Source organism: Idiotropiscis lumnitzeri, chromosome 16 (assembly GCF_059441095.1).
Source record: "Idiotropiscis lumnitzeri isolate Australia: NSW breed Sydney's pygmy pipehorse chromosome 16, RoL_Ilum_1.0, whole genome shotgun sequence".
In the NCBI taxonomy this organism is placed as follows: Eukaryota; Metazoa; Chordata; class Actinopteri; order Syngnathiformes; family Syngnathidae; genus Idiotropiscis; species Idiotropiscis lumnitzeri.
The window spans coordinates 4,354,380-4,380,671 of NC_142406.1; the positions used below are offsets into that span (position 1 = coordinate 4,354,380).

At 40.0% G+C, this 26,292-nt stretch overlaps 1 protein-coding gene across 1 annotated transcript in view; it reads right to left on the reverse strand.

Moving 5' to 3' along the window:
* The window catches only part of LOC148320946 (gamma-aminobutyric acid type B receptor subunit 1-like), a 73,476-nt gene that overhangs the window by 1,710 nt on the left and 45,474 nt on the right, over positions 1-26,292 (reverse strand). Inside the window, exons 7-9 of the mRNA XM_088319446.1 lie at positions 4,853-5,019; positions 2,226-2,266; positions 1,444-1,528 (exon numbers count right to left, since the gene is read on the reverse strand). Coding sequence (XP_088175572.1) covers positions 1,444-1,528; positions 2,226-2,266; positions 4,853-5,019 — 293 coding nt within the window. The remainder of the gene's footprint in view (positions 1-1,443; positions 1,529-2,225; positions 2,267-4,852; positions 5,020-26,292) is intronic.

Below are 26,292 nucleotides of genomic sequence, written 5' to 3' on the forward strand. Positions count from 1 at the left end.
AAATGGTAAGCTCTGCTTTCCATTTACAACTTAAAGTAAATGAAAAATCAATAAGCAATTTAAGTGATAACGCTAAAGGCATACTAACCTTTAATCATGTATTGGAGTGCAAGACAGAGGGTTGACTTTTGGGTGGCTCGTTAGGAATTGTTAATTATCATTTGGTACATCATTATGATGCCATATCATTCCATGGATATTTTTTTATACATATCACATGCATCCAAAAAAAAAAAAAAAAAATTATCATGGGTTTTACGTCCGAAATGAACCATTCTGTAAAGTATGTTTAACTTGTTAAGACTCACTTAGAACAGTGGTCCCAAATCTCTTGCCAAGGGGGTGTGCACTATTCATCAGCGTATAGATCGTATTGTGCATACCAACATTGGTTAAATATGCACATGGAAATGTCACGCAGACTCGGCATTAAATTACAGCAGAGCGAAGTGATTTACCCTTAAGATGACAAAGTGTTGTTTGCGTTTGCCGTTTCTAGGGAGGGATATAATCAATATTTGTGTTGACATTCATCAAATAAAGGATGATTGAGATTTTTATTTATTTATTTATTTTTTAAATGAAATGGAAAAATGAGGCAGTTACAACCCCACAGGGCTATTGTTGAAATAAATTATTGTCTTTTTATTTATTTAAAATAATATAAAAAGTATTTTCAACTGACAAGCTAATATTGGATTATTTCATTTCCCCGACAGTTCATTGGAATCTACCAGATAACAAAATGTATTGTCATGACTGAAGGATTAAAGGACTGTGCATGCACACATGCACGCATCCACACAAATCAGATCTGGAGGAAATTATTAATGAAATTAAAATCAGCCAGACGCAGCATATTAATCAATCCCGGTTGCGTATGGTTGATTAAAGACCAGTCCCCGGATACCTGACATTAACTGCTGAGATGGGATATTACATTGTCAAATGTGCAGGAAAACATACCAGCAGGCTTGTACCCTTGACATTTTTTGTCAGTTAATCATTATTTTTCATTTTACACATCATTTGTGATAAGAATTGAGTTCTGAGGATGATCCAAGCTGGAGAAGTGACCAACTGTTACAACTCCACAGCTTTAGGCAACAGGAGTAAAGAATGACAGTATTATATAATGATCTCGTATAGCTTTGGAGCTGTTCTCCATTCATCAAAGCAGTCGCAGAAGAGCAACAACACAAAGCAGGTCACGTTCAACTTATCAATTTGGCTGAGTGATAATCACGAGCACTGCTGAGATAAAGCTCTTAGAAATGACTGAATGAGAAGCTGCCTTCATACATGACACCGCATATAATGACCGTGGCAAAACTTAAAGCTCATTCATCAAGTCTCTGATTTTAACATTGATTAATTTGCTTTTGGTGATTTAATTACTCACCAGCACTGCAACGGAAAATATAATTTGAATTTAAGCCATACATTTAGCATCGCCGCATTCTCAGAATGCTTCGCCTTGAGTTTGTCGTCATGGCGACAGTGAACCTGAGATCCCGGTGTTACAGAGCTGGTTAGAGTGAGACATATTATTGATGCAAGTTTACAAACACCGTTTGCTTTAACCCGCTAACGTGCACACGGACATCTTTATTCAAGTAAGAAAAAAAAAACTGCATTCTTTACCCCATAGTACTTTTATTTAACAAGGCTCACTTTGCTTCATTGCTCTATTTTCGATTCCACGCAGAAATGGTTTGGGCATTACAATATGTAGCGACCTTGCAATGAAAGTATCATCGGAGTCACTACACAAAACAGTCACTTAAGGTACAATAAAATATTTCACAAGGAGCAAAACACACAACTGCAATTTTTGGCTGTTAATCTACATTTTTATGAATACTTTTGTGTTGCACACTGCGCTTGCAATCCCTCAGTACATTATTTGCGTTCAAATGAACACGACCGCCCTCGATGGAGGGGGTGTATGTCATAATGTGTGCACACGCTGTGAATGGCATTGTCATGATTGAAGGATTCGCCTGTCAATCAGTCAAACCACTTGAACCACTGCTAAACCCGTGCACTCGGGGGAAATCACCACCACATTCAAATGAGATGCTGTAGGTTCTATGTCCACCCTCGTGGCTTCCTCATACCACTATGAACCTGTCTTCTTATTTCGGCACCACAGGATTCTGACAGACATTTAATCATCTTTCCCGCGGATCTCCTGAACGTGAGAAATTCTCTGCTTGGTTTACCGCCTCATGACACAAGCTTTATTGCAGCGCTGAATCTCGGGCTACAGTGTTCAGAGGGGCAAGCTTAAACATCAACAAACACTCATCTGCTCTTTGTGCGATGGCAGTGACTGCACGATCATGGTGGTGTGTTGTTGCTTTTATTCAGCCTCGGAGCCAAAATAGTCTTTGTTTGAAGTGAAGTTGCCAAGGTTACTGTTGTCATGCCAATCCACACATCATGCCACCCCGCACACTCCTCGCCTCTGACATTTGAAGTGGGGACGCAATACGGAGCAACTCGAACGAATCACGGCGACGCTTTTAAAAGCGCCAGCATGTCACGGTGTGTTAAACCGTGTGTTTGTGTGTGTGTGTGTTTGGTCGCAGCATTTGTCGAGACTTGTGGATGCGGAGAGATTATCATTTCGAGGACAAAAATCATTTACATGTTAGTAAATAAACCCCCTCCCGTACTGGCCTGCGGAGGTATAAACTACACTACCTAATAAAAGTGCAATCAAACTGATGAGTCAAAGGCCAACACTCTGTTGCCTGTCCACAATGGAATACATCCCAATGAGAAGTTGTCATCGCATCAGCTGTATTACAGAAATGGTGGGAATTAATGCAGCAAACCATCCAAAGAAAGCTCACTGTAGCATACACAGCCCATATACTCTATGAACTGTACATACATACATCGGACAGCATAAATTCCTATGGTACACTTCTTAGACAGTGGCAGCTATATCCCGTTAGTGTGTTGTTCCGGCTCATTTCACTTTGGAAGGTCACAAACTGTGTGACAGCTGATTTCAGCATTAAACCACAATATCATCTCGTAAAGCTCAGGCGTTATATTTGGAGGATTGTGTTTCTGTCACAGATCAAGGCAGTCCGTCTCACCGGGATGCCCATTTTAGGGTCGGGAGGGTGACAAATTTTAAAAAAAGGCATTGATTAACAAAGGCCGGAAGTTGATTTTAGCCCAGCTCACGCATCGGCTCATGCGTGTGATGAACCAACTCGCAAAACGGGGAAACGACAAAAATTGCTTCTGAACGTGTCAAAAGCACCACTTCTGTTTGTGTATGAAGAGAGATGTGAGACAGCAGTGTGCGTTCAAGCGTGTCTGTATTTCCATATTCTGACATTACGTAACCTGCGCCTTCCGCCTGCTAGTGGGGCATACCATTACAAGAGGGTGGGGGGGGGGCAATACCACAATCCCTATAACAACAATTGTGAGTACTTGCATTGGGCACATTTGTGAAGAAAAACAAAGAAGAAGAATGAGTCGAAGAAGGAGACAAATAAGAAGTAGTAGACAAATAAGGCCATTATAAGGTAAGCTGATTGGAACAGTAAATTTGCCAGCATCTCACCCGCAGCGTCGTCAAGCATGAATTGTATTTTTTTGGGGGGGCGGGCTCGGGGGCCGACAATTTTTATGAATAAGGCCGGAGGTTTAAGGCCGGAACGTTAACAAGATTCCGACCGGAGGGTGGGGGACTGACAGTCAAGAAAGGGTCAATTGCCCAGCCTCCGGTCTGTCGGGATCAAGGCAGCACTCTGTGTTGACTTTCTCCCTGTGCTTTTGGGAATTCACTCCAGGTGTTTTTGCCACATTCCATTAACAAGCATGTTCGACCTTTTTTGGCTCTCGATGTAAATTTGAGCCTGAACGAGTGACCGTGAGTGTGAACAATCGTCTCTTTATGTTCAAGCCCCAGGGTACCACCCATCTCTTGTAGCTCACTGTTAATGGAATATTAGAACTAAGAATGAAATAGCTCACAATGTGAGTGAAAAAGATAAAACAAAATTCTCTAAATAGATACATGATTTCAATCATTTACTTCCTTTCAAATATCGAAACACAATCTAAAAAAACTGTATAAGGTGTTGTACAAATGTAACATTTCGTCATCACACAAAAAGCCAATAGAGGTGAAATTCAATTACACGCAAAAACAGTGTTTACGCTGAAAGCTTACAACACAAATCAATTCCTCACGTCAAAATCAGCAATTGTACTCCTCAGTTTCATGTAGCCTTGTCCATGTGGCAGAAAGCTAAGGCAACAAACTTCAAGGTTAATGTACCGGTAGTCCTATTTTCTAAATTAGCTAGTTTGGGTCACATGAAGTGACGGACCAATTTAAGAATATATTCAGAGGAGCTATGAGGAGGAGCTGCGCACAGCCAACAATAGTATTTTTTATTGACTTCGATGACTTGTTAAGTTGGTGCAGTGGTTCTGATACATGCTCCACAGACAGTCCATTTCCACCTTTTTTTTTCCCACTCTCACAGCTAGAGTTTATTTAATAACTTTTACAATCGCTTTCATCTGCATCATGAGTTGAAGAATTGCACACCTATTAACATAATTGTGATTATAGTTTGCAGTCCAGCAGAGACAAAATAGATATGTTATATTCAATTGTTATAACTATGTAATAATACATTAACTAATTCTCATGCACCCAAATTTGATTGATTGATTGATTGATTAAATTCTGATTGATTTTTTTCTACTCATGTATGTTGGAATGTCGCCTCAATGTTGTGGAGCACTCCAAACAAAGATGGCATGTGCAGAAACACAAAATATCCTTTCAAAACAGTTTGACGTTACTCACCATGCTGTCATAATGTATTAACTCCAACTCGTAGTCCGGAAGAATATCGGCCCTCTCATTCACCAGAGCCAAGGCCATCTTAGCGGCAGGGAGGCAGGCTTGCCCCCCGGGCCAGCCTCCGCTCATTGGGAAGAGAGCTCCGATGTATAGCTTCTTCTTGCCGAGAGCTGGATAGGGGCAGAACAGGAGCACAGCGAGGGTCAGGGTCAGACACAAGCCGGGGGCAGACCTGCTGTGAGGGCTGCTTTGCCAGACCGGAGCCATGCTATTGGAGGTTCTGTGGTACAGACTCGAAGGGACTTGACAAAGTATATTGTACCAGAACTTTGGAGCTTGAAGCGGGTCTTGTGTGAGTCGGCCAGAAAATTAATTTCCATGAACGCTTTTGATTTGCCTTAGGAAATGGGGTGACATTTGGAATATTATTTCAATGACGGAAATTTGATTTACATAGTCCTCTTTAGATAGTTGGAATTGGTCTGTATGCCAAAATGCATAGTAAGTTCACTTTTTCATTATATAGATCAGAATAGATGACTCAAAGTTAGCCCATAAGCCAAACGGAGGAAATTCCAGAGAAAAGAGCAAGATAGAGTTCGTCCCAACTTCTATATGAAGTCCAGATTTTCAGCTGGCTATCACCTTTAAGATTGTTTCTAAGACTCAGTTTTTTTCCCATTGACAAATAACGGAATCCATCATGAAGAAAGAAAAGCTTGAAAGAGTCTAATTTTGCTCAGATCCGCTCTGTATTGGTTCGTCAGCCCGCCTACATTCTCTGCTTTCTGGTCCAAAGGCGCATTACGACACACGTTGGCTCGGGAGCGCCGCAGTACATGAAGCATCATCTGTTGGTTTCCATCCGGAGTCGCCAAGTAAGATGAGCGGGACTCGAGAGGCGCGGAAAGGTGTCAAAACGGAAAAGTATCCCAATTGTCGATCCACGGGAGGTGGAATACGGGGGAAGAGCAGAACGGGAGGTTCGCAGCTCAACGTGTCCGACTGAGGTTTGACTGCAGCATCGCAGCAGCCGCGTGTGGGAGCGCGTGAGAGGGGAGAAAGAGGAGGAGGCGGGTGAGGGAGAGGAGGAGGGATGTTCTCTCTGTTTCACAAACCACTTTGAATTTGCAATCCCATAGCACAGCCCCGCTCATTTATCTCGCACCCTCCGATCCCCTCCCACTCACGACTCCCCGCCTACCTTCCTGCCCGCACTACCAAACAAACTATATCGGGTTATTTTACACACAACGCTTTCAACCCAATTCTATTAAATGCTCTTCATTAATCAATCATCATCCAGAGGAGAGAGGGCCAATTTATATTTGTCATGTTCGTGAAGACTACCCCTTACGGGCCGCGATTCTAGTGCCATTGTTTATTTCAGTTCAGTCTCAGCTATATTCTTCCTCCTTTGCACATATGGAGCCATTATTGTAGCAAAACCATTTACAAATGTTTATTTCAATCCACAAATATGTAAAAAGAATCTGTATCTGTAACCACAGTCACAAATGTGTAGAATGAATCGGCAAATGCGTGACTGAAGTCACAAATGTGTTCCAAGAGTCTACAAATGCGTGATTGAAGTCACAAATGCGTAACGGGAATCTACAAATGCGTGATTGAAGTCACAAATAAGTACAGAGAATCTACAAATGCGTGATTGAAGTCACAAATGCGTAACGGGAATCTATGAATGCGTGATTGAAAACACAAATGTGTACAGAGAATCTACAAATGTGTGATTGAAGTAACAAATGTGAAACAAGAATCTACAAATGCGTGATTGAAGTCACAAATGCGTAACGGGAATCTACAAATGCGTGATTGAAGTCACAAATAAGTACAGAGAATCTACAAATGCGTGATTGAAGTCACAAATGCGTAACGGGAATCTATGAATGCGTGATTGAAAACACAAATGTGTACAGAGAATCTACAAATGCGGGATTGAAGTCACAAATGTGAAACAAGAATCTACAAATGCGTGATTGAAGTCACAAATGCGTAACGGGAATCTATAAATGCGTGTCTAAAGTCACAAATGTCTACCGAGAAACTACAAATGCGTGATTGAAGTCACAAATGCGTAACGGGAATCTATAAATGCGTGTCTGAAGTCACAAATGTCTACCGAGAAACTACAAATGCGGGATTGAAGTCACAAATGCGAAACAACAATCTACAAATGCGTGAATGAAAACACAAATGTGTAGAGAGAATCTACCCATGCGTGACTGAAGTCACAAATGTGAACCGAGAGTCTACAAATGAGTGATTAAAGTTACAAATGTGAAACAAGAATCTACAAATGCATGATTTAAGACACAAATGAGTGCCAAATATCTGTTATTGTATGCGCAAACACATGGTTAAACGTACACAGAAATCCGGCCTCTTGATTGGCTGCGTTTTACCGCGTGACTTTTGCTACAGTCCTGCCGTGAACGAGTCACAAATGCGTGTCTGGAGACTTGTGTGTGGCAACGTAGCCAGACATTCAGACCACAAGGGGGACGTACTGAATTATTTTTTAGAGCAAATATGTTGGAGAAATAGTACAACACCATGAAAGAATATGTTGTGGGGGGGAAAAAATTGTAAACCATATTTGGAGGTACCGCCACCTTTACAAAATAGATTACTTCGCTTGATTTGTGCTTGTGTACTGAATTTTTAACAAATGCCAAGTAAATGTTTCAAGGCTATTTTCCAGACAGATTTTATGTAACTACTTCAAACATTATTAATACAACCATCGTTACCGAGTCAGCAGAGCTGCTCTCTACTGGCGCTAATGTGACATGCTGTTTCCATCGATCACAGTTAGGCTTCGGACGCATTCCATAAGACTGCGTTTTACAGTATGCATTTTATCTCATTTTAAACAATTCTGTCATTTGTTGTTATTTGGAAATATCTACTGTGATCATTAACCAAACAATGAGAACTGAAACTCTCTTGAGGCTTAATTATATTCAGTTGAACTCTAAAGTTGATCACATTTGAAAATTATTTTCCTATAGAGATTGATTATGAATGGGTGTGGTTTAGTAATATTCATCATAATCTTTGCATACAAAAATTAATTGCATTTGTTCAATTGGAGATTCCAATGTAATGTCTAGTTCATTTCTGGGGGGGAACAAAAATAATAATCATCACTAGTACATAACCAAATTAGCTGGCCACTGATAAACTAAGACAAACACTACATTAAATTATGAACACAAAACAAATATGAGTACTGTAATTTTTTGTGGAAAATATACTGAGCATCCTTCTACGATTTTCTTCATAAACTGATTAATAAACAACGATCAGTAGCTTATTATATTTTACGTTGTCTTGCCGCTATTTGCGGGGGGACAGGAACCAAGCTCTAAAGTCACGATCCTCCATAAAATTTTTTTTTAAAAAGTTCATAAGTGCATTCACGGACACAAGAGTGGAGCAAAGTACTACTTTTGTCTAAATCAAACTCCTCAACTCAGTTCATTTTAATTGGCAACAAGGTGCCACACAATGGAGGCAAAGCACTACTTTTGTCTAATCAAAGATCCTCTTCTCGCTTCAATATGCCAGTAGTTTGTTGGACGAAACAAATTATTCAGTGAAAACCGGGTAGAGGTTCCCTAAAAAACAAACAAACAAAAAAAAATGTAATCTAAAGATTTTTTTTATTTTTTTATAGTCCATACAGTGGGTCAAAAAATAACTGGAATTTGTGCTTAACAACGTTATTGCTGCAGTAAAATTAAGTGTAAAACTACTGTAAATAGGCACATGAAAAACGGGCTCTAAAAATAAAAGATGACTTGAAAGACAGTAAGAACGACAATAAATGAGGGTGCCTTATTCTTACATACATATAATAATAATAACACTTTAATAATATTCTTATGCAACTCCATACTGGTTAATTGCACCCAGTGGCATGTTTCTGGCATGTGCAATACATGCAGCTGCACAAAGTGACATCGCGGCCCCTGGCACAAGCCCCCCTATGAAAAAAAAGAAATGACAAAGAAAAAAAAATTGCTACTTTAATTAGTTTTTTATTGCATTAAAGCATGACCTTCGTCGTTCATCTTCGAAGATCTATGAGATACACGGTGAACACAATTCCTCTGCTACTGCACATGATACAGAATGAATCATGTAATCAGCACTTCATTGGATATTTATGGTAATCCTACTCTTGTGATTTAGCACAGTCAAAAGATTTATAACTACGACACGTAATGAAAATAAACCGGGTGGTCACTAAACAGAAAATGAACGTTGCTTGCGGTAGATGGAAAATTAGAACAGCAGGTAAAGCACAAAAATACAACTTCCACCACGACTGTTAACACAAAACATAATTTAACACAATTAACACTGCCAGCCCAGATAAAATAAATGTACTTTTTGGCTTTTATATCCGTCAATGGCAGCGAAAAAAATGGCATGCCGGGTTAGGACCATTGTGATTGCGCAAGATTCTTAAACACAAAATTACACTGACGCACAAATTTAAAATATAAAGAATGTCAAATGAGTTAAGCAGCAGTGAAACAATTTCCCACACACAATTAATATATATATTTTTTTTTATTAGGAGTGACGTGTTTCACTAAGTGTGTGTCCGTGCATTCACTAAGCAGTGCTCCAACCGATTCTGATACTAGCACTTCATTCGTTTTTGTTTTTTTTTTCCCTCCCTGGCCGGTCAGTTCTGGCATCCTCGACCAATTTGTTGTCATTTGCTCCCGTCTGCAGCAGCAGGATCCATCTTGCTTTGCGTCTTCCCATTTCGGTTCCAGGCAAAGCGCTTTACCTGGCGGGTTTTCATTTTCTTAGGTGGGTCGATATATATCTCCGTGCGCCTCTTCCCTTCATTTTGATTATCCATGCTATAGAACGGGAGACATACTTTATAGCTGCTCTATTGCTGTGATTTTAGAGAAGGCTGCTCTGCATCCACAGCTTGTTAAACTGCGTTCCAAGGACGTGACTAAGGACAATGATTTCGGAGATGAATTTGGAATTTTGCGAGCAACGTCTTCCAAATGTAGATACTAAAGCTGATACAGAGGGTAATTTACTGTAATTGTTAATTTAGTTTTTTTTCCTCTTGACATGCAGGGAATGGCCATCAGGGGGCGGCACTGGCTCACTTGCCTACACTGGCAGTACGTCCTCGGCTGTCATGATATCTTTGAAGTACTGCACTTTAATTCTCTTTGACAACACATTTCAATGATCACATCTTTGGGACTGCGTTTCCCGATGAAAGCGATGTGAGGTGCGAAATTATTTTTGACATTGCTATTTTGCGAATGTTATTATTAGTGGTCATATTCTAAAGTAAATGAATGCACTATTTTCTGTGATTCTCTATAAGTACATGTTCAAATTCATTGCGTAACTTTTCTTGGGAAAGATTGCAGCCGTCAGTTGTAACAGGAAGAAGATGCGTGAACCGAGTGAGAACAATAGTCAGTCAGTTTTATTGGTTAGCACCCGCAAGCGCCAAAATCTCTTCGGGTGGTTGGAATTTACTATAAACGAAAATGTTATTTAATCATCAAGCAGAAAAACATCAATTGAAGAATCGACCATTTATCGGTAGGGATGCTATAATAAGTAAGATTATCTTAAAAATGGCAAATATTGTCACTGTTAAAAATTTTGGGGGGAAAAATGCCATATGTCCAATTTGGTACGTTTAACGTCACAGCCTCCTGTGCAATCCAACACTACAAAGATATCAACTAAGTCATGAATGAACTTGGATCCAGTATGCCAGATCAAATCTTATGCGGTCATTTACAAAGGAATGAAGGCTAAGTTTGATTCTGCATTTCTCAATGAATACCAAGAAAAAAAAAACAAGCAATGTACGGACGGGTAAACAGACATTGCACTCTCAATGATCCATGTAATTGGTACTGGCCTTCCTGGCAAATGCATCCAGAAGCTGCAATACATCCAAAACGGCGCCAGCAGTCCCAATGCCAGGCTGTAAATATGAGCGCAAAACCTGTGTCCTTTACTCACTGGACTGGCTCCCTGACCCATTCCGGATCGATTACAAAATTCTGCTGCTCACCGATAAATGCCTCAGTGGTCACACACCTCCACTTAGTCACTGATGTGCAGACAGCCTCCTCCTCTGAATTCCCGCCACCACGCTCTGCGTCATGGGAGACCAAGCCTTCTGCTCGGCTACACCTCCCAATCCAGCTAAGGGCTGGTTGAATTTGTAAAAACCAGACCATGAAAGGTAGGTTTAAATCACCCCTCTAGAATGGAGTAAACACCTGGGTCCATGTTAGGTTTAACAAACCTCAAAATGGCATCAACCTAAGTGTGATTTGAACAAGGGTGAATGGTAAATAGGAAAAGCACGAATGAGCCAGCCCATCTCAAAGCAATAGTACATAACTAAACATTTAAACAAATGATCCGATGTTTGTAAAACAGTAGTAGAAACACTGTCATCATTATTGTTATTACACGGTTATTACACTGTTATTCACACGATTGTATCTAAGAAAAAATGACACAGACAATTAGACCTAAGAAACCAACCAAGACAATGCCAAGCCAGATTCTACATGCGGTGCAACAGCGTGGCTTCATAGTAAAATGTCCCATTATTAGACCCGTCTCCCGTTGAAAATGTGTGGGGCATTATGAACCACAAAATATGACAACGGAGACCCCGGACTGTTTGACAAATGAAATTCTCAATCATCTACCGACCTACAAAGCTTCAACAATTAGCTTCCCCAGTTCCCAAACGCTTAAGAGTGTAGTTGAAAGGAAAGGTGATGCAACACAGTGCTAAATCTGTCCGTCGCTGCTTCTTTGGATCATCTTTTAGTCAACAAATTCCAAATGAGTGAAAAAAGTTTAGTAGTGTAAAGATGATATATTTTGTCTTTGTTTTGTATTGAATTGATAAATGTTTTCTCCGTTCTGGATTTTCACCGATCGTGGGAGGGTTTGGAAAACATCCCCCGAGAAAAACAAGGATTCACTGCACATACTTTTTGACTTATTTGTTTGGTGATGTGCCCAGACATTTTTCCAAAGTAAAATATGTGCCTTTATGCAAGTTCGGAAAACCTTTCTACAATTGTAAACAAAACAGCAATAAAAATCATACATAAATACATCTGAAATGACACATGTAACACGTTAATAAAAAAAAATAAATCAAATTCTCTCTTCTAGTTGTTTTTTTCCTAACCTGCTCAACGACAAACAAGCCAAAAACTGTGCATGGTTAAGAAAAAATAATAATTTTACCCCTACATATTCTAAACTCTTACATGGATTGCCCTGTCTATTCAGATCATCTAACGTATCACATTTAGATTTGAATGAGGTGACCATGTCATGCATGAAAAATAAACCGAGCTGGCACACATTCTTTCTATTTCATGCACAGACATGAACAATCTCACGCTGCTCTCTGTCAAAACCGACCGTCAGGGTTGGCTGCATGAATCCGCATTGGCATGCAGCTTTCCGCATGCGGGGCTCCAGACACAAATGTCAGCCTTGGTGACGACTGCGCACACACACACACACTCACACACACACACACCAAAAAACTCAACTGAGAGAAGGCTGTTGACAGCCAGAAAATACTCTGAAACAGTGAGTTAAGTAAAATATGTTTGCTATCAGTGAACAAAGCTTTTTAACAGTTTTCATCTGCAGAAAACTTACACAAGCCACTATAGACTTGATAAAATTCAAAATTTTGGTGCAATTATTGATGAGGAATGGAAGGATTCAGAAGAAAATGAAAATTAATCTGGATAAATAAAAAAATACATAAAATATAAGGGAAAATACCATCACTCAAATGGCCTTAGTTTCTAATCTGATTAATAACAGACAAAAATAACTGGCACATTTGATTAAGATCAATTGTGTCATATTTGTTGCAATTAAATACTGCATATTAAATCAATTGTACTTTATGTCGTTCTTACTGATCAGTGATTCTAAACTGGTTGGTCGGGTTAGTTATGCCAATCATTTGCTACAGCTCCAATTCTTGCAGTTGGTGACTAGTTAAATATTAACTGTTGACATGCTCCATGGCAAATGGACCATGTAAAGCTTTGAGGCTGTTCGCTGTCAGCATTGCACACATGATATGAGATGATAATATGCACTAAGTGCTTCTACGGCGTCCTCCCTCCACCACAATCTGCCAAATCTATTGCCCAGCGTTTGTCTTCAAAGTGGGCCACGCTACCGTATATGAAAACCACTGTCACCAGTGCAGCCATTAAATTAAATTACTCTTGCGACTGGGGGGGAGCTGAATTAAGTCAAAACCTTAACTACTGCATTGCGTTGGCCTTGTACTGCTACTCGCTCCAGAAAATAAGCGCTTTTCACCTTCCCGGTGGACCCCCGCACACCTCGCATATACAGCCTGTGCCTGACATCTGTTTGATGATCATAAAAGTGCTTGTTACAGCAGGGGGTGGAGGGGGTGTGGGGGGGGGGGTGTTAAACAGATGCTGTTAGAAAGCAGAGTGAGTAAGAGGAAGAAGAGGATCTTTAAGTGTTGCTCGTGCGACAATCTTGGTAGGACTCCAGAAGCTGGGGGCTACATCTGATATTCATGGGCTTTCTGTTACCGACTCGGCAGTAAGACTTGAGGGTTGGGGGGGGGATTAAAATAGAGCACAGGCTCAAAGTGACAATGAGATGAGAGAAACAGCTACCGGCCTGCTTCAATCTATACTACCATTGACTTAACTCATCAGAGTTAATGTGCTGCACTTGTCAGAAGGAGCCCACCTATGGTGCACAAATATGCGTATTTAATACGTGGTTACATGCAACAAAGCAATAACGGTGCCACAGGAGCAGTTGGAAGAACTGATTAAAATATTCTGGTATATATCAACTATCTTAGTTTAAAATTAGTTGGACCAATGGATCTTCCAATTGGCCAGTGGCCGTGCCAAGGAGGGAGTGTTGTGGCGCTCCAGCTACCCGAGGATTATCTATCAACGTTGAATATTCATTTCAAAAACAGAACAGCACCTGTCGCGAATGTTTAGTCGTAAAAAAAGAGCGGTGACGCATTAATAGAGCTTCAACGTCACAGCACCCAATCAATCGGAGTCACTCGTTGCCTGACTTGTTTGTGTCTATATCTGCCCGTCTTTCTTCCGAAGTCAGCTTGGATAAGTCGCAGCTTCCCACTATTTGAACACGATGAGTTTTTATAGGAAATAGATGGACGAATGTGAGTCGAAGGGAGCCAAGCCACCACAAAGGCGCACTTGAGCTACCATGGAAACGAGGCACTAGCCGGGCAATTTGGGGCTAGCATGGACAGCTAAAGCCACCGCAACATAAAAAAAAAAAAATGACAAAACTTATCCACAGCATCCTATGTGACTGTTCTTAATACATCTTGCGTAGTTTGCTCCTTCTTCTGCAATAAGTGGACAAACAAATTACGCCTATTGATGCAGCACCAGAAACTAGGGTCTTATAAAATAAGAATAAGTAGATGGATCCTAATTTAAGGTCAGTACTCTTCTCCGGCAGCAACCGACAACATTTCTTGCTATCCATATATCGAGAGAAGAATAACGAGCTTGGTGTTCTTCGCTTCTGAATGGCGCAGCGGGCCGCTTTTCCAGACCGGACTTGACTGGGGGGGCTACAAAGCCCTCTATCGATTGCAAACACCGCTGTTGCACGGGTTGCCAGGTCACACGGGCCAGAATGTTGGTCTGCGTGGGTTTTTCTGGATCACTGCAGTGCGGCACAATTGGCTCAACGCGATGCCAAGAGCCCTGCAGGCCAAGAGATGAGATGGTGGAAAGTGTGAGTGAGTACAATCGCTCTGGTGCAGGAGACGCAAAGCTCTCAAAAAACACACCGATGGGTAGTTGAATAAAGGAGCCATTAAAAGCTCAGTTGAAACACTGGAGTGGCCTTTCGGTTAAAAATACATGGAGGGGGACTTCGCAAGAAGTTTTCACTGTTGTTTTTTTTTTTTTTGTGATTCATATTGGAAAATCTAAAAAAAAAAAAAAAAAAAAAAAACATTTCGTTAGGGTCAAGTGTTAACTCATTCACTGCCATTGACGGCTATAGAAGCCAAAAAGTACATTCACTTGACATAAGCGGGCAGTGGATGAGAGAAACAGCAGTGCAGCCATGAATAAAAGTGACTTTGATGGGATTAATATTACTTTAAAAAAAGCAACCATAAATAGAACGTGATTAAATTTGTTCATGTCAAAAAATAAAAATTGAAGTCATGACTTCTCGTCATCAATTGCTGGTGTCATTTGAGGACGTTAAAAGGACCAATGCAGGCTTTTTCCTGATTAATCTCTCTGTATTCCATTATAAAACCCTTAATTTGTTTGTTCGACCCAGTCACTACTCATCTGCTTGAGGATGCTCGACTATTGGTTGTCTGCCCTTTCGTTAATGTGATCAATATGTCTTCATTGACGGGCCACAGTCACTTCAAATGTCTTTAATTCGGAAAAAAAAAAAAGTTACTCTTAATCCAAGATGTATTTTGCCAATTATAAACTGACTTCCAGTCTTTATTTTCTGTCCCAGATTTTCTCCAAAGCAGTTAAAAACGTTAATTTTCTTTCAGCAAAACAATTTGAGGACTTTTGGTTCGGATTTACAACGCATCATTAAACCAAGACAAACACTAATTAAAATTACAAACTAGCGTCTTGTCTCCTTTGACAAAGATGTAGGTCTCTGCACTTGTCTTCGACATAACGCAAAATGATTAGATAACAGGCGCTTCGCTCCTCTGTTTTGCAGACGATATACAACTTAATTTATCAGTGAAAACTGATTAACCAAAATGAATCAAAACTTGAGGCATGTCTTAAACCAACCTGAGACTAAAGACAAAATGTCTGCGAGGAACTGAGCGACAATGACTCCAGTACCAAAGTGTGAAACGTTAATGTAACATTTGCTCAGGATTTATCAGAACATTAAAATGTACAACATTAAAATGCGTTATTTCTCGCCACTACCTGATATCGAAAAAACAGTGCATGCTTTTGTGACCCTAGGCTTGGATTATTGTAAGCAAGCCTCTCAAGCTGGATCAAAATTATAGTTAATACTAGGAAAAACTATATCGAGACACATGTATGTAATATCGGTCGATATCGATATATTTCAAAATATTATTAAAAAATAATAAAGGGAAAAGGGCTGAATTCCAATTTGTTTTATTTTAAAATGTATAACGCAAGCCGGCCTACCATGCGATGGAGTTCTTGAGTGATGGAGCTAAGGGACGAGTCACGCTAGCTCAGCGGCCCATGCGTAAGCCTCAGGTTGTATTTCCTCAAAGGGAGGGAGTTACCAGTTGGGCAGTGATAGGTCGACTATTGCTCCATTGGTTTTTTTGTTTTTTTATTTGGATCGATAATTTATTGATACCATCTTCTATTGATATCACACACCCAACTATCGCGATACATATCGATATGGAATTATCGTCACGGCCCGAGTCAGGACCGACTCAAGTTTGCCATCCAGCAGCTAGGACAGGGGTCTTCAATCCTGTTCCTCGAGGGACGGTGTCCTGCCCGTTTTCCACCTCTCCCTGGTGCAACACACCTGAGCGATCGTTATCTAGCTTCTGCAGACCTTGCTGATTATCTGATCATTTGAATCAGCTGTGTTGCAGCAGGGAGAGGTGGAAAACCTGCAGGATACCGGCTCTCGAGGAACAGGATTGAGGACCCCTGAGCTAGGAGATCTATGATGCGTTGAGTAAGTCATCAATATTCGTGTTGATAGCACACCTCAACTGCTAACACCACAGTTATAGCTATCATAAAGTGAATTGTTGGGTCTGACGGTGTTCACACCAGTTTGCAAGCGAACCGACGCATGTGGCGATCGGTGCTCCCATTGGACAGAAATGATGAGAGCAACATGCAAAGCACAAACCTAGAAATGGTGGGAAGATGACAATCAGAGACAAGTGGCTGCAAGATGCTTGGAAAGCAAATGCACACTGAGGTAATGGAATCTGGAGAGTGCATGACTATTTTCAGTACGCATGCAAACTGGTGTTTTTCCAACGTAGTGGACTACAGCGGGCATTCATACAGCAGTTTTGTCACAGCTGTGACAAGGAAGTCCTTGGACTCCTCTCAACAAATCTTATATTGATCAGGGTGGTATTTTGTGGCTCGCTTGCTCTTTGAAAACATCTCAGAAGTGATTCAGTAGTGTCTTCACCCTCTTAAATGATTCTTCTTTCTAGGACTGTGACATTTTCTGGCCATGTTGACATTACCTGAGAGGGAAAAGGGGAGAACTTGTTTCTTTTTGCGTCATCATCACATCAGACAGAGGAGTCCTTGAACAGCCAAAATTGTGATGTGTCAAATTAAGATACCTAGGGGCAATTTAGAGTGTCCAATCGACCTGCCATGCATGTTTTTTGGAATGCGGGAGGAAACTGGAGTACCCGGAGAAAACCCACGCAGGCACGGGGAGAACATGCCAACTCCACACAGTGCAGAGGTCGTGGGTTTGAATCCGGCTCCGGCCTTCCTATGACGACATCGTGCTAACTAGTCGGCCAGACATCAAAACATTTTTAAATTTTGGGATTTGGACTTTTATTCAGCAACGTGCTTCAACAACATCAGAGAAGTTCACCATCTGGGTTCCACCAATGCAGCACACCCCCACGCACGCACACTCTGACGGTCAAAGGGTGCAACTCTTTTTGAATTGAACAGTACGAACATAAGTCTCCCAATCCCCCATTCACAAAAAAATATCCCAAATCAGAATACACTTTTACATTTTTAATCTCTGAGATACAGTCGCGCCGCTGAAGCATAAGAGCAGGCATCACCAAATGGCGGTTCGGACCGGACCCATGGCCAATCTATGATGATTTTTTTCAGGGCGCATTCGCAAACGTTGGCGCTGCAATTCTAGTAAATACGGAAAAGGCGTCACTGATTTGAGCCAATCAAATCTTTTGTTTACGATCCACTGCCAATTGCGCAGCAGACCGGAAGAGAGTGCTGCTGACAGGATGCCTTGCTAAAAAGTTAGCGAGGTCGATGCGTCTTGTTTTAAATGAATGGACGGAGAAATTAAGTTTTGTTCTGGATGCAGACGATTCTAAACCAGTGTGCATCATATGCTCCGAAACCGTCGCAATATTGCGAAGCGGCACTACGAAACAAAGCACCGCCCTTTTGTGCACAGTTTTATCAAGTTTGAGGTGAGCGCACGCAAAAACATCGAACTTCAAGTGCAGTACAACAGATTTTTACATTTTCGTTTACATCCCAGTGGCATGCAAACGAATGTTCACTAAAAGTTAACGAAAACATTCAGTGATGGGGAAGTTGTGAAGGAGTGCTTAAATACGGTTGCACAAACATTATTTAAAGGAAAACACAAAGCCCAGATGTGTGAAATAATCTACCAAATCCCAATGGCCCTGACTCCGTTCCAACCCAGATTTAAGTCAACTCATTTTTCTCATTAAGAGAAGTTAAAAAATATTCAAAAGAAAAAGTGGTGTCAAAGCTCATTTTGAATTAGTTTTTCATGAGGACAACCATTTTTATTGATTGTGTACTGAACATGTTGACCTGGTTGACTTGGATAATTAGGCTTTCCGTTTCTTCTTTGATTTAAGAAAAAAAGGTAAAAGGTGTTAACTCAATGCTTAGCACTTGATATATTTCTGCAGGCGATATTTTACAGTTTTTTTCTGGAAGTGGCACCCTTAAATTCCTGGAGCCACATTTTCTTGAATGTGAAATAAACGCCTTATATTTCTTTGACTGGCAAAGGTGTTTAATGGGAACATTGCTAAATATTTCGTATATAAGTGCGCTCTGTTGAAAAGGACTAAATATTGAAATGATATAAGAATGTGAACATAGGCTAGACATTAAGGGAAGTTGGACTTTGGTTCGGACCTTTTAATTGGAAGAAATTTTAGTCGTGGACCTCTGTGACTTTTAATTGAATACCTCTGCATTAGAGCAAAGCACCCTTGTTAGATCGCCAGTCAACAAGGTGAACATTTGCATCGGATTTTACTCACTTGTAATCAAAGTATTTTCTCTGTGACCTGCTTCTTTTAGATCTTTGGACATCAAACAGAGAAAAACGGATCAACGGTGGACTAAGTATAAATTCCCAGCAGTGAGCTCAAAAACAGAAAAATAGCTTTGCGTTGTATATGTCCATTGCAATATTACTGTGTAATTACCGTTTTCTTGGACTGGAAATAAAAACTCAAATGATGTTCCTTTTTTGATGTCAAACCCATGTTTTTTCTCTACATCCAACATAAACATAGCGACTTTGCTGTTCCAATACTTTTGGAAGGAGTTTGTGGGTGTTGAACCGATTGAAAATGTGAAAATAGGTCAAATGTGTATGCCACACCTTGACAGAACGTGTTTTGTTTTTTTTTAATTAGTAAGATTAAACAGTTTTAAATTTCAATAATTATTTATTAGTGTTGTGCATTGTAGTGATTTAACATTGAAAGACGGTGTTGCTAACTTAGCAACTTTTGCGCTGTATTTATCAAGTATTCAGACCCCGTTTTGTAACTCATTGACCAAAAGCCACTGGCAAAAAAGAAAAAAAAAATCTAGAAACTTTTTCGGGTGAAATTAGACGTTGCATTTATTGATTTTTTTTTTTTTTAATTCAAAGTAAAACAAGTGGCTCCAGCATATAAAAATCATAGATTTTCATTTGTCCTTTTTCCCCCCACTCATCTCTCTCTCTGGGATTCACACATGCTCATTCTGCTCTATTTCACTCCTTGAGTTTCTCTTGCCATCCACTTTCATTTGCCCCCTCACCCATTTCCTCCACTCTCACTTCCAGCTTCTGTCCTCGTCCTCGATTCGAAAGAACGTAATAATGTTAATGTTTTCTGCAGTGTGTCCATAAAACAAATTCTAATCTCCTCGGCTGTCTGCGTGCATGCGGCTCAACCTGTGCTGCTATTTCTGGCACTCCTATTTATCATGATTATGGTGGCTGTGATGTCGCCGAAGTACTCTTTTTTTTTTTTTTTTTTTTTCCTTTTGTATTATGCACCAAATGGAATGCCGCTGTTGCTCTGTAAAGGAGCAAAGTTGAGGTGCTGACAAACACATGAGGAAAAAGAATGCTTTCATTGTGGGATGTCAATGAAGGATCATCAGACATTTTTTTTTATATCACAAACAGTATAATGCCGCTCTTGTTTGGCTCTCATTTCAAAGAATTGTAGGCCAAGCTGAGGCATCTTCCTCCCACATTCGGGAAATTACATTGTGCTAAAAACAATGGCACATGTCCAGAAATACCACTCATTACTCAATTCATATAAAAAGTCTCTGGATAACCACGAATAACAAACCAAAACAAATTTGGCCCGTGTATGGAATACAAGTGCCAAAAGATGATAAAGCAAATAGATGTTATTTCTCACATTACGTTTGATCAATGTGCATTCTTATGCTAGAGGAAAATAGCAGTCCAATCCAACCATTTTTTTTAATTTTGTTTGTCCTAATTAGAGTTCCTGGGAACTGGAGTCTATTCCAGCTGACCGTATGGGAGAGGAATAGTCTGTATCGGCAGGCAACACATGAAAAAAAAAATATTCACGTTGACGTTCACGCCTATGGAAAATTTGGACTCTTCAAATAACAGAGATAGAATTTTTTTTTTTTTCTTGGGAAATTTACATAAGGGCTTTGTTAAACAAAAACAATAAAATGAATGAACAATTTCGTTTACTTTTTATATAATCACTTTTTTTATTTTATAAATTCATATTGTGGATAACAGCAAACTGCATTTTCTTGGCTAGAAACAATTTCGGTGTGGCAATTTTAGTAGCTGTATGTTTTTTTCGCAAACAAAATGTATTTATTTTAAAAAAAAAAAGGATAAGATAAAACTTAAAACCGTCATGTGTTTTTGAGAACATTTATTGTGTACATTGCAAAATGAAAACTCAGGACACTTTGGAGGCCATATCTCCCAGCTGGCATACCATCGTAACGTAATATAATTCATTTCGAGTTTCCATTCTTGTGTAGCTGCCTATCCTTAATATTTTGAATTTCCCTCTCCAGACACTTATTAAATTGCCGGCTATTTTGCTGTTCTAAACTGGATACACTCTGTTTTAATGCAATCCTAGCCAGACTTTAGGGAAAAATGTACAAACGTCAATTTTAGGTTAGCTTAGCGATTAGTACGGTTTCTCCGTCTTGTGTTCATTATTTCTTGTCATACTTGTCAGGTGTGTAGCCTATTTGCTGCCATGAAGCCGTTAATTATTGACTTAGGAGCGACGCTGCAACGTTTAGCCGCAATAGCTAGCCAGCCAAAGCTTGTTGCTAGCTATCTGCTGCGGCACAAGTATCATCGCGTTCACGTCGACCTCAAATGTGTCGGAAACTCAAAAATCTGTGATTCACAGTTTTGCAATTTAATGTGTTATAATGAGTGATAAAATGCTAACTAATTACTTGCACGGCCGCTTATTTTGAGGCTCGCTAAAATCGGCAACTCCAGTCTGATTAGAGTCAAATCGTGAATCTCGAGTCCCCCATCGCTGCCTGTTTGCATCAATTGCCTCTTGTCAATGTCCACCATTGTTTTCCCTAACGAATAGTAACTCTAATCTCGGCCTAAAAATTGTCGATACAAGCCAAGATCATTATTTCTCCCTCTTACCAAGGTGTGTGTATCACGCCAGTCCTGGTTGAATAACCAATCATTGAGTACAAGCTTCAATTAAGATTCGATTGATTACTCGAAAATTATGGTCAAAAGCTCCTTTGTCAAATTCATGATCCATTGCTACATGGAGCCCAATAAATCAGACGTGAATTTTTTTTTTTTATTCATCTAATTGGTAAAGCTGTTCACTATATTTTTTGTAGCATGATTTTAAAATGCAGTCAGTGCAGTTTGTCTCATATTTGATAAATGACATTGCACGAGCCAAAACACCACCATAAGGGGAAGTGCTAGCAACTGCCGGAAAAATCAACACAAATCTCGGGCATGGTCAAACCATTGCTATGAGATTGACAGAAATAAGAAATGCCGGGGGGGGGGGGGGGGGGATCTGCATTACAGTGCATCAGTAAGCAAAGTGCACAAGTTGGATCAGCAATGCATCCCAGCATGATCTCAAGTCCTGCTTTGCCTTATGACCTCACAAGACAATGCCTCGAAGGAATTGATCATTTCAATATTTTCCATCCCAAGTATGATTCAGTGACCTCAGATGACTGTCATAATTACACCAGCTATACCACACATGTACATTGTTCTGTCATCTTTAAAGGCTCTATATGCTCATGCCGTCTCCCACGGGAAATGTGTTAAACCAGCTCCTACAGGTCTTACACAACCACTTAAGCATGTACAGCCGCATTTATGACAAGTCCTGCTTGTTGTTATTTGCATTAAGCAATGCAGGTATCTAAATAATAGAGACATATACACATACATTATTTAGACCAAAATATGGAATGCAATTAACAAATGACAGCAAGTGCTGAATGAAAAACACATTCAGCTCTGGTTTTTATTTTTTTTTTCTGTTGTCTTAACAGCCGCACTCAGTTAATCTGACTTTGAATTCATTGTGCATCTAATTTGATCTAATACAATTTTAACAAGCTAAATGCATTAAAAGATAAATGTAATACGACAGCCATGAAATACATCCTCCCCCAGAGATTATAATTTTCTGAAAGGGACTAGTGCAAGTCCAAAACAAGCAAAGATGACAAGTGTATTACAGTATTCTCAGGAAAATAGGACTCACGTCAGCATGCAGCTCTATATGTACTTATTCATCAACGGCAACGTTCTGTTACTCCCTAGTTACAAGCAAATATGGAAACTGATTTTTAAATCAAATTGAGTTGCGTTGCCAACTTTGATTTTGCGCTAAATAAAAAACAGTGATTTGACTTTGAAGGATGCGACAATACTGCAAGGTAAATGTCAAAAGAAAATCTAAGACAACAGCAAACTGGTGTTCTAAACGCAATTTAACAATTTTAATTAATTGCTAATAACTCATTTACTACTACTTGAGTTTAAAAAAAAAAAAAAGGATCATTGACATCTTTAGTCGTCAATGGCAGTAAATGAGTTAAAGTGACCCTGCAATTGGCCAAACACTAACACTTATGTAATTGTTGTAGATTAGAAAAAAAATGTCTTAAACGCTAACCGGTAAAAATGGAACACAAACTGTACTGCCACAGAGAATGAGTCTTGCTGAACCAGAAGTATTTGCACGTTTTTAAATGAGGTAAATCCATATATTTGCCAGAGAAATTGCCCACCTGTATGCAAATGACCTTATATATTATTAGAATATTTAATTCACTAACACCAGCGTTCATAGTCACATGGAGTTTGACTAAAGCAAATCGGCGTAAAATTGGTGCTCCTCAGTGGGAGCCCGTTCATGGCACGAGTAGCTTGGAAACAGTTGAGCTTGTGAGTGAATATTTAGAAGCAGAAGCTTCAAGTTAAGGAATGTGTTTGCACCAGGAAAAAAAAAAAAAAAACACAAAGTAAAAACGTTGTTTAATGTGAGACAACGGCTTTGTGAAAATTTACATGCACGTCTTTACATATGCATCAAATATGATCATGCCAAATTTTGGACTTTATGGACATTAAATGATATATTATATTTTGATGCTTAATGAGGAAAATATCTATGTCCATGAAGTCTAAAATATTGAGGAGAGCGTTTTTATATTTATTTTGTTAGTAGAGATGTCCACGTGAATTTAGAATTAGAAATTTGACAACTGAAAAAAAAAAAAAATTCTGAGAGTCCCGTCAGCACCTTTTCGGTCAAGACGCCAAATAAGCATTAGAAAAATGTCATCGTTGTGGCCATGTTTGAGCTGATCTATCATTAGCGTACGATCCTTCATGAATGGGACGTTAAGACAGAGCAAACTGCGGGTGCAATTAACGACTGATATTTTTTTTCAGGGCTGATCACAATACCGAATATTAGCAGTCATGGATGCCGGTAACCGATATTTGAAGCCGATATTCGTGTGTTGAGAAAAGTGGTAAAATGGTGTCATAAAGTCGGAAAAATAAACACTCCAAAACTTGACTTTGTTTGAACGCTTTTAAGCATGTGTTTATTAAACAACTTTAATGAGTTACAAAAGGTTAAAGCTTTTTTAGAACTTGGAAAATAGACAACTTAGTTTTAAAAGTTTAACAAAAGGTATGCAGATATCCCAGGCTCAGTTGCATGTCCTATCATAGTTCAATGAAAACAAATATCTCTTTAAAGTTTACTATGGAAAATAGTTTTCTACTAGTTTTGAGTTGTAGTAGACTCACGATTAAAATTTCTGCAAAGTCTTTTGCCAAAAAGCAAACAGGCAACTAACTGCTAATTGGCTGCTACAAGGATCCAATCAGATGGTGCTGTGGGCAGGTCTATCAGCTTCTGCAGGCAGGGCCACCAGCACATCAGAGAGAGAGAGAGAGAGAGAGAGAAAGAGAAAGAGAGAGAGAAGTGTGCTGCGGCAAGTCAAAATAAACCAGCGTTGAATTTATCGGCCTTGAAAGTTAAAAAAAGGCTGATGCAGGTAAACAAAATGCCAAATATCAGCCCCGATAATCGGTCTATCACAAGTAAGCGCTTTTGTCCACATCAGTAACACAGTGAATTTGGTGTCCAGCTCTGTCACTACACCAAGATATGAGGGCATCCATTTTGGTGATAAAAATGGGAATTGCAGAGGCATTCATTTATTTACCGAGTGCTCCAAAACTAGTAGTAGTAGTTTCGTGTGGTTTTCACACCTCCTGTCTCATCCCTGAAAGCCATGCCTTGAATTCATCTCCACACTGGAATACCGTATCATACCCTCCCTCTATCGATGTATAAGGGCAGTCTATAATCAGATGGTCCATATTTTGACACTCATGGTTACACCAGGGGCATGCTTGCGTAGCCACTGTCCCCCATCTTTGCAAATTTTGGGCTGTACGTCCTTGTTTGCAAAGGATCCTGTTGTAGGATGTCCACTCTCTCCTGCTGGTTCCATTGTAGCCTGGGAGCTTCTCAGTGGGGTCTCCAATTCTCTCAACTCCAACAGGTACATTTCCTCTCCATAGGTCGCGCCACCTATCTGCTGACGTGTGCTCTGATTCCCGTTCTTGGCTGAAGGGTCTTCTGGATCTCAGGCGGTGCCCTCCTGGGTTGTGTGCTAGGGCCCGACACAGGGGAGCCTCCTCCGGGAGTGCCAATATATTTTGTTGCATGATCTGTGTTGCCTGCTCTCTTCTAACTGCTGGAGGTTCAATGTTGCACATTGTTGGAAGCCAGTTTATAGGAGTAGAACGTATGGCGCCCGATATCAGTCTCATTGCTTCATTCAGCTGGACATCAACTTTGGATGTATGTGCACACCGGCCCCATACTGGGCTGCAATATTCAGCCACGCTGTAGCACAGTGCCATGACTGACGTCCGTAGAACGTTTTGGTTGGCACCCCAACCTGTTCCCGTAAGTTTACGGATTAGTGCCACTCTTGATTTCAGCTTCTGGGCTGTATTTTCTAGGTGTTTCCTGTAGGTGAGAGTTCTGTCTAGAGTTACCCCTAGATATTTTGGTTCACAATCCACCGGCAGGTTTTTCCCCTCTATTTCCACCCTTAGCTTGTAATTAGCTTGCTGGTTGGTTAGATGGAATGTTGTTACCACTGTCTTGGTTCTGTTCATTCTTAGGTACCATCTTTTAAAGTAATTTGAGAGCAACGCTATGTCCAGCGATAATGTTCTCTCGATTGTACCAAAATCCCTGTCTTGGGTTACCAATGCCCAGTCATCCGCATAACCGAATTTCCAGGATTCTGTATCTGGTAGGTCTGATATGTAAACATTGAATAGTGCTGGTGAAATTACAGATCCCTGTGGGACTCCATTTTTAATGCTAAATTCTCTCCAAAACTGATTGACAGCATTGGAAATGAATGGCAGTATATTGTAAAAAATACATAAAGTGAGCTTGTTAGTGAAAATGCACCATTCTGACCACAGTAGTACTCTAAAAACGTGTTTGTTTGGATTTTTCTTTCCATTCACTGAGTTCGGACATTTCAAGGTCTTCCGATTTATGACATGAGCAAAATGTTTTCTATCTTCAGATGTTTCTTTAGTTATCAAATTCCGCCTGACACTGGTTTACCCAATTATTTCCAATTAGCTTTATTTTGGTCACTTTTATGGGTACAAGCAATGTTTTCGATCTTCAGTACACTTGTCACACCAAAAGCAAACATCACAAATAACGCGAATAAATAATCTTTGCTGACATAAAGTTGCTT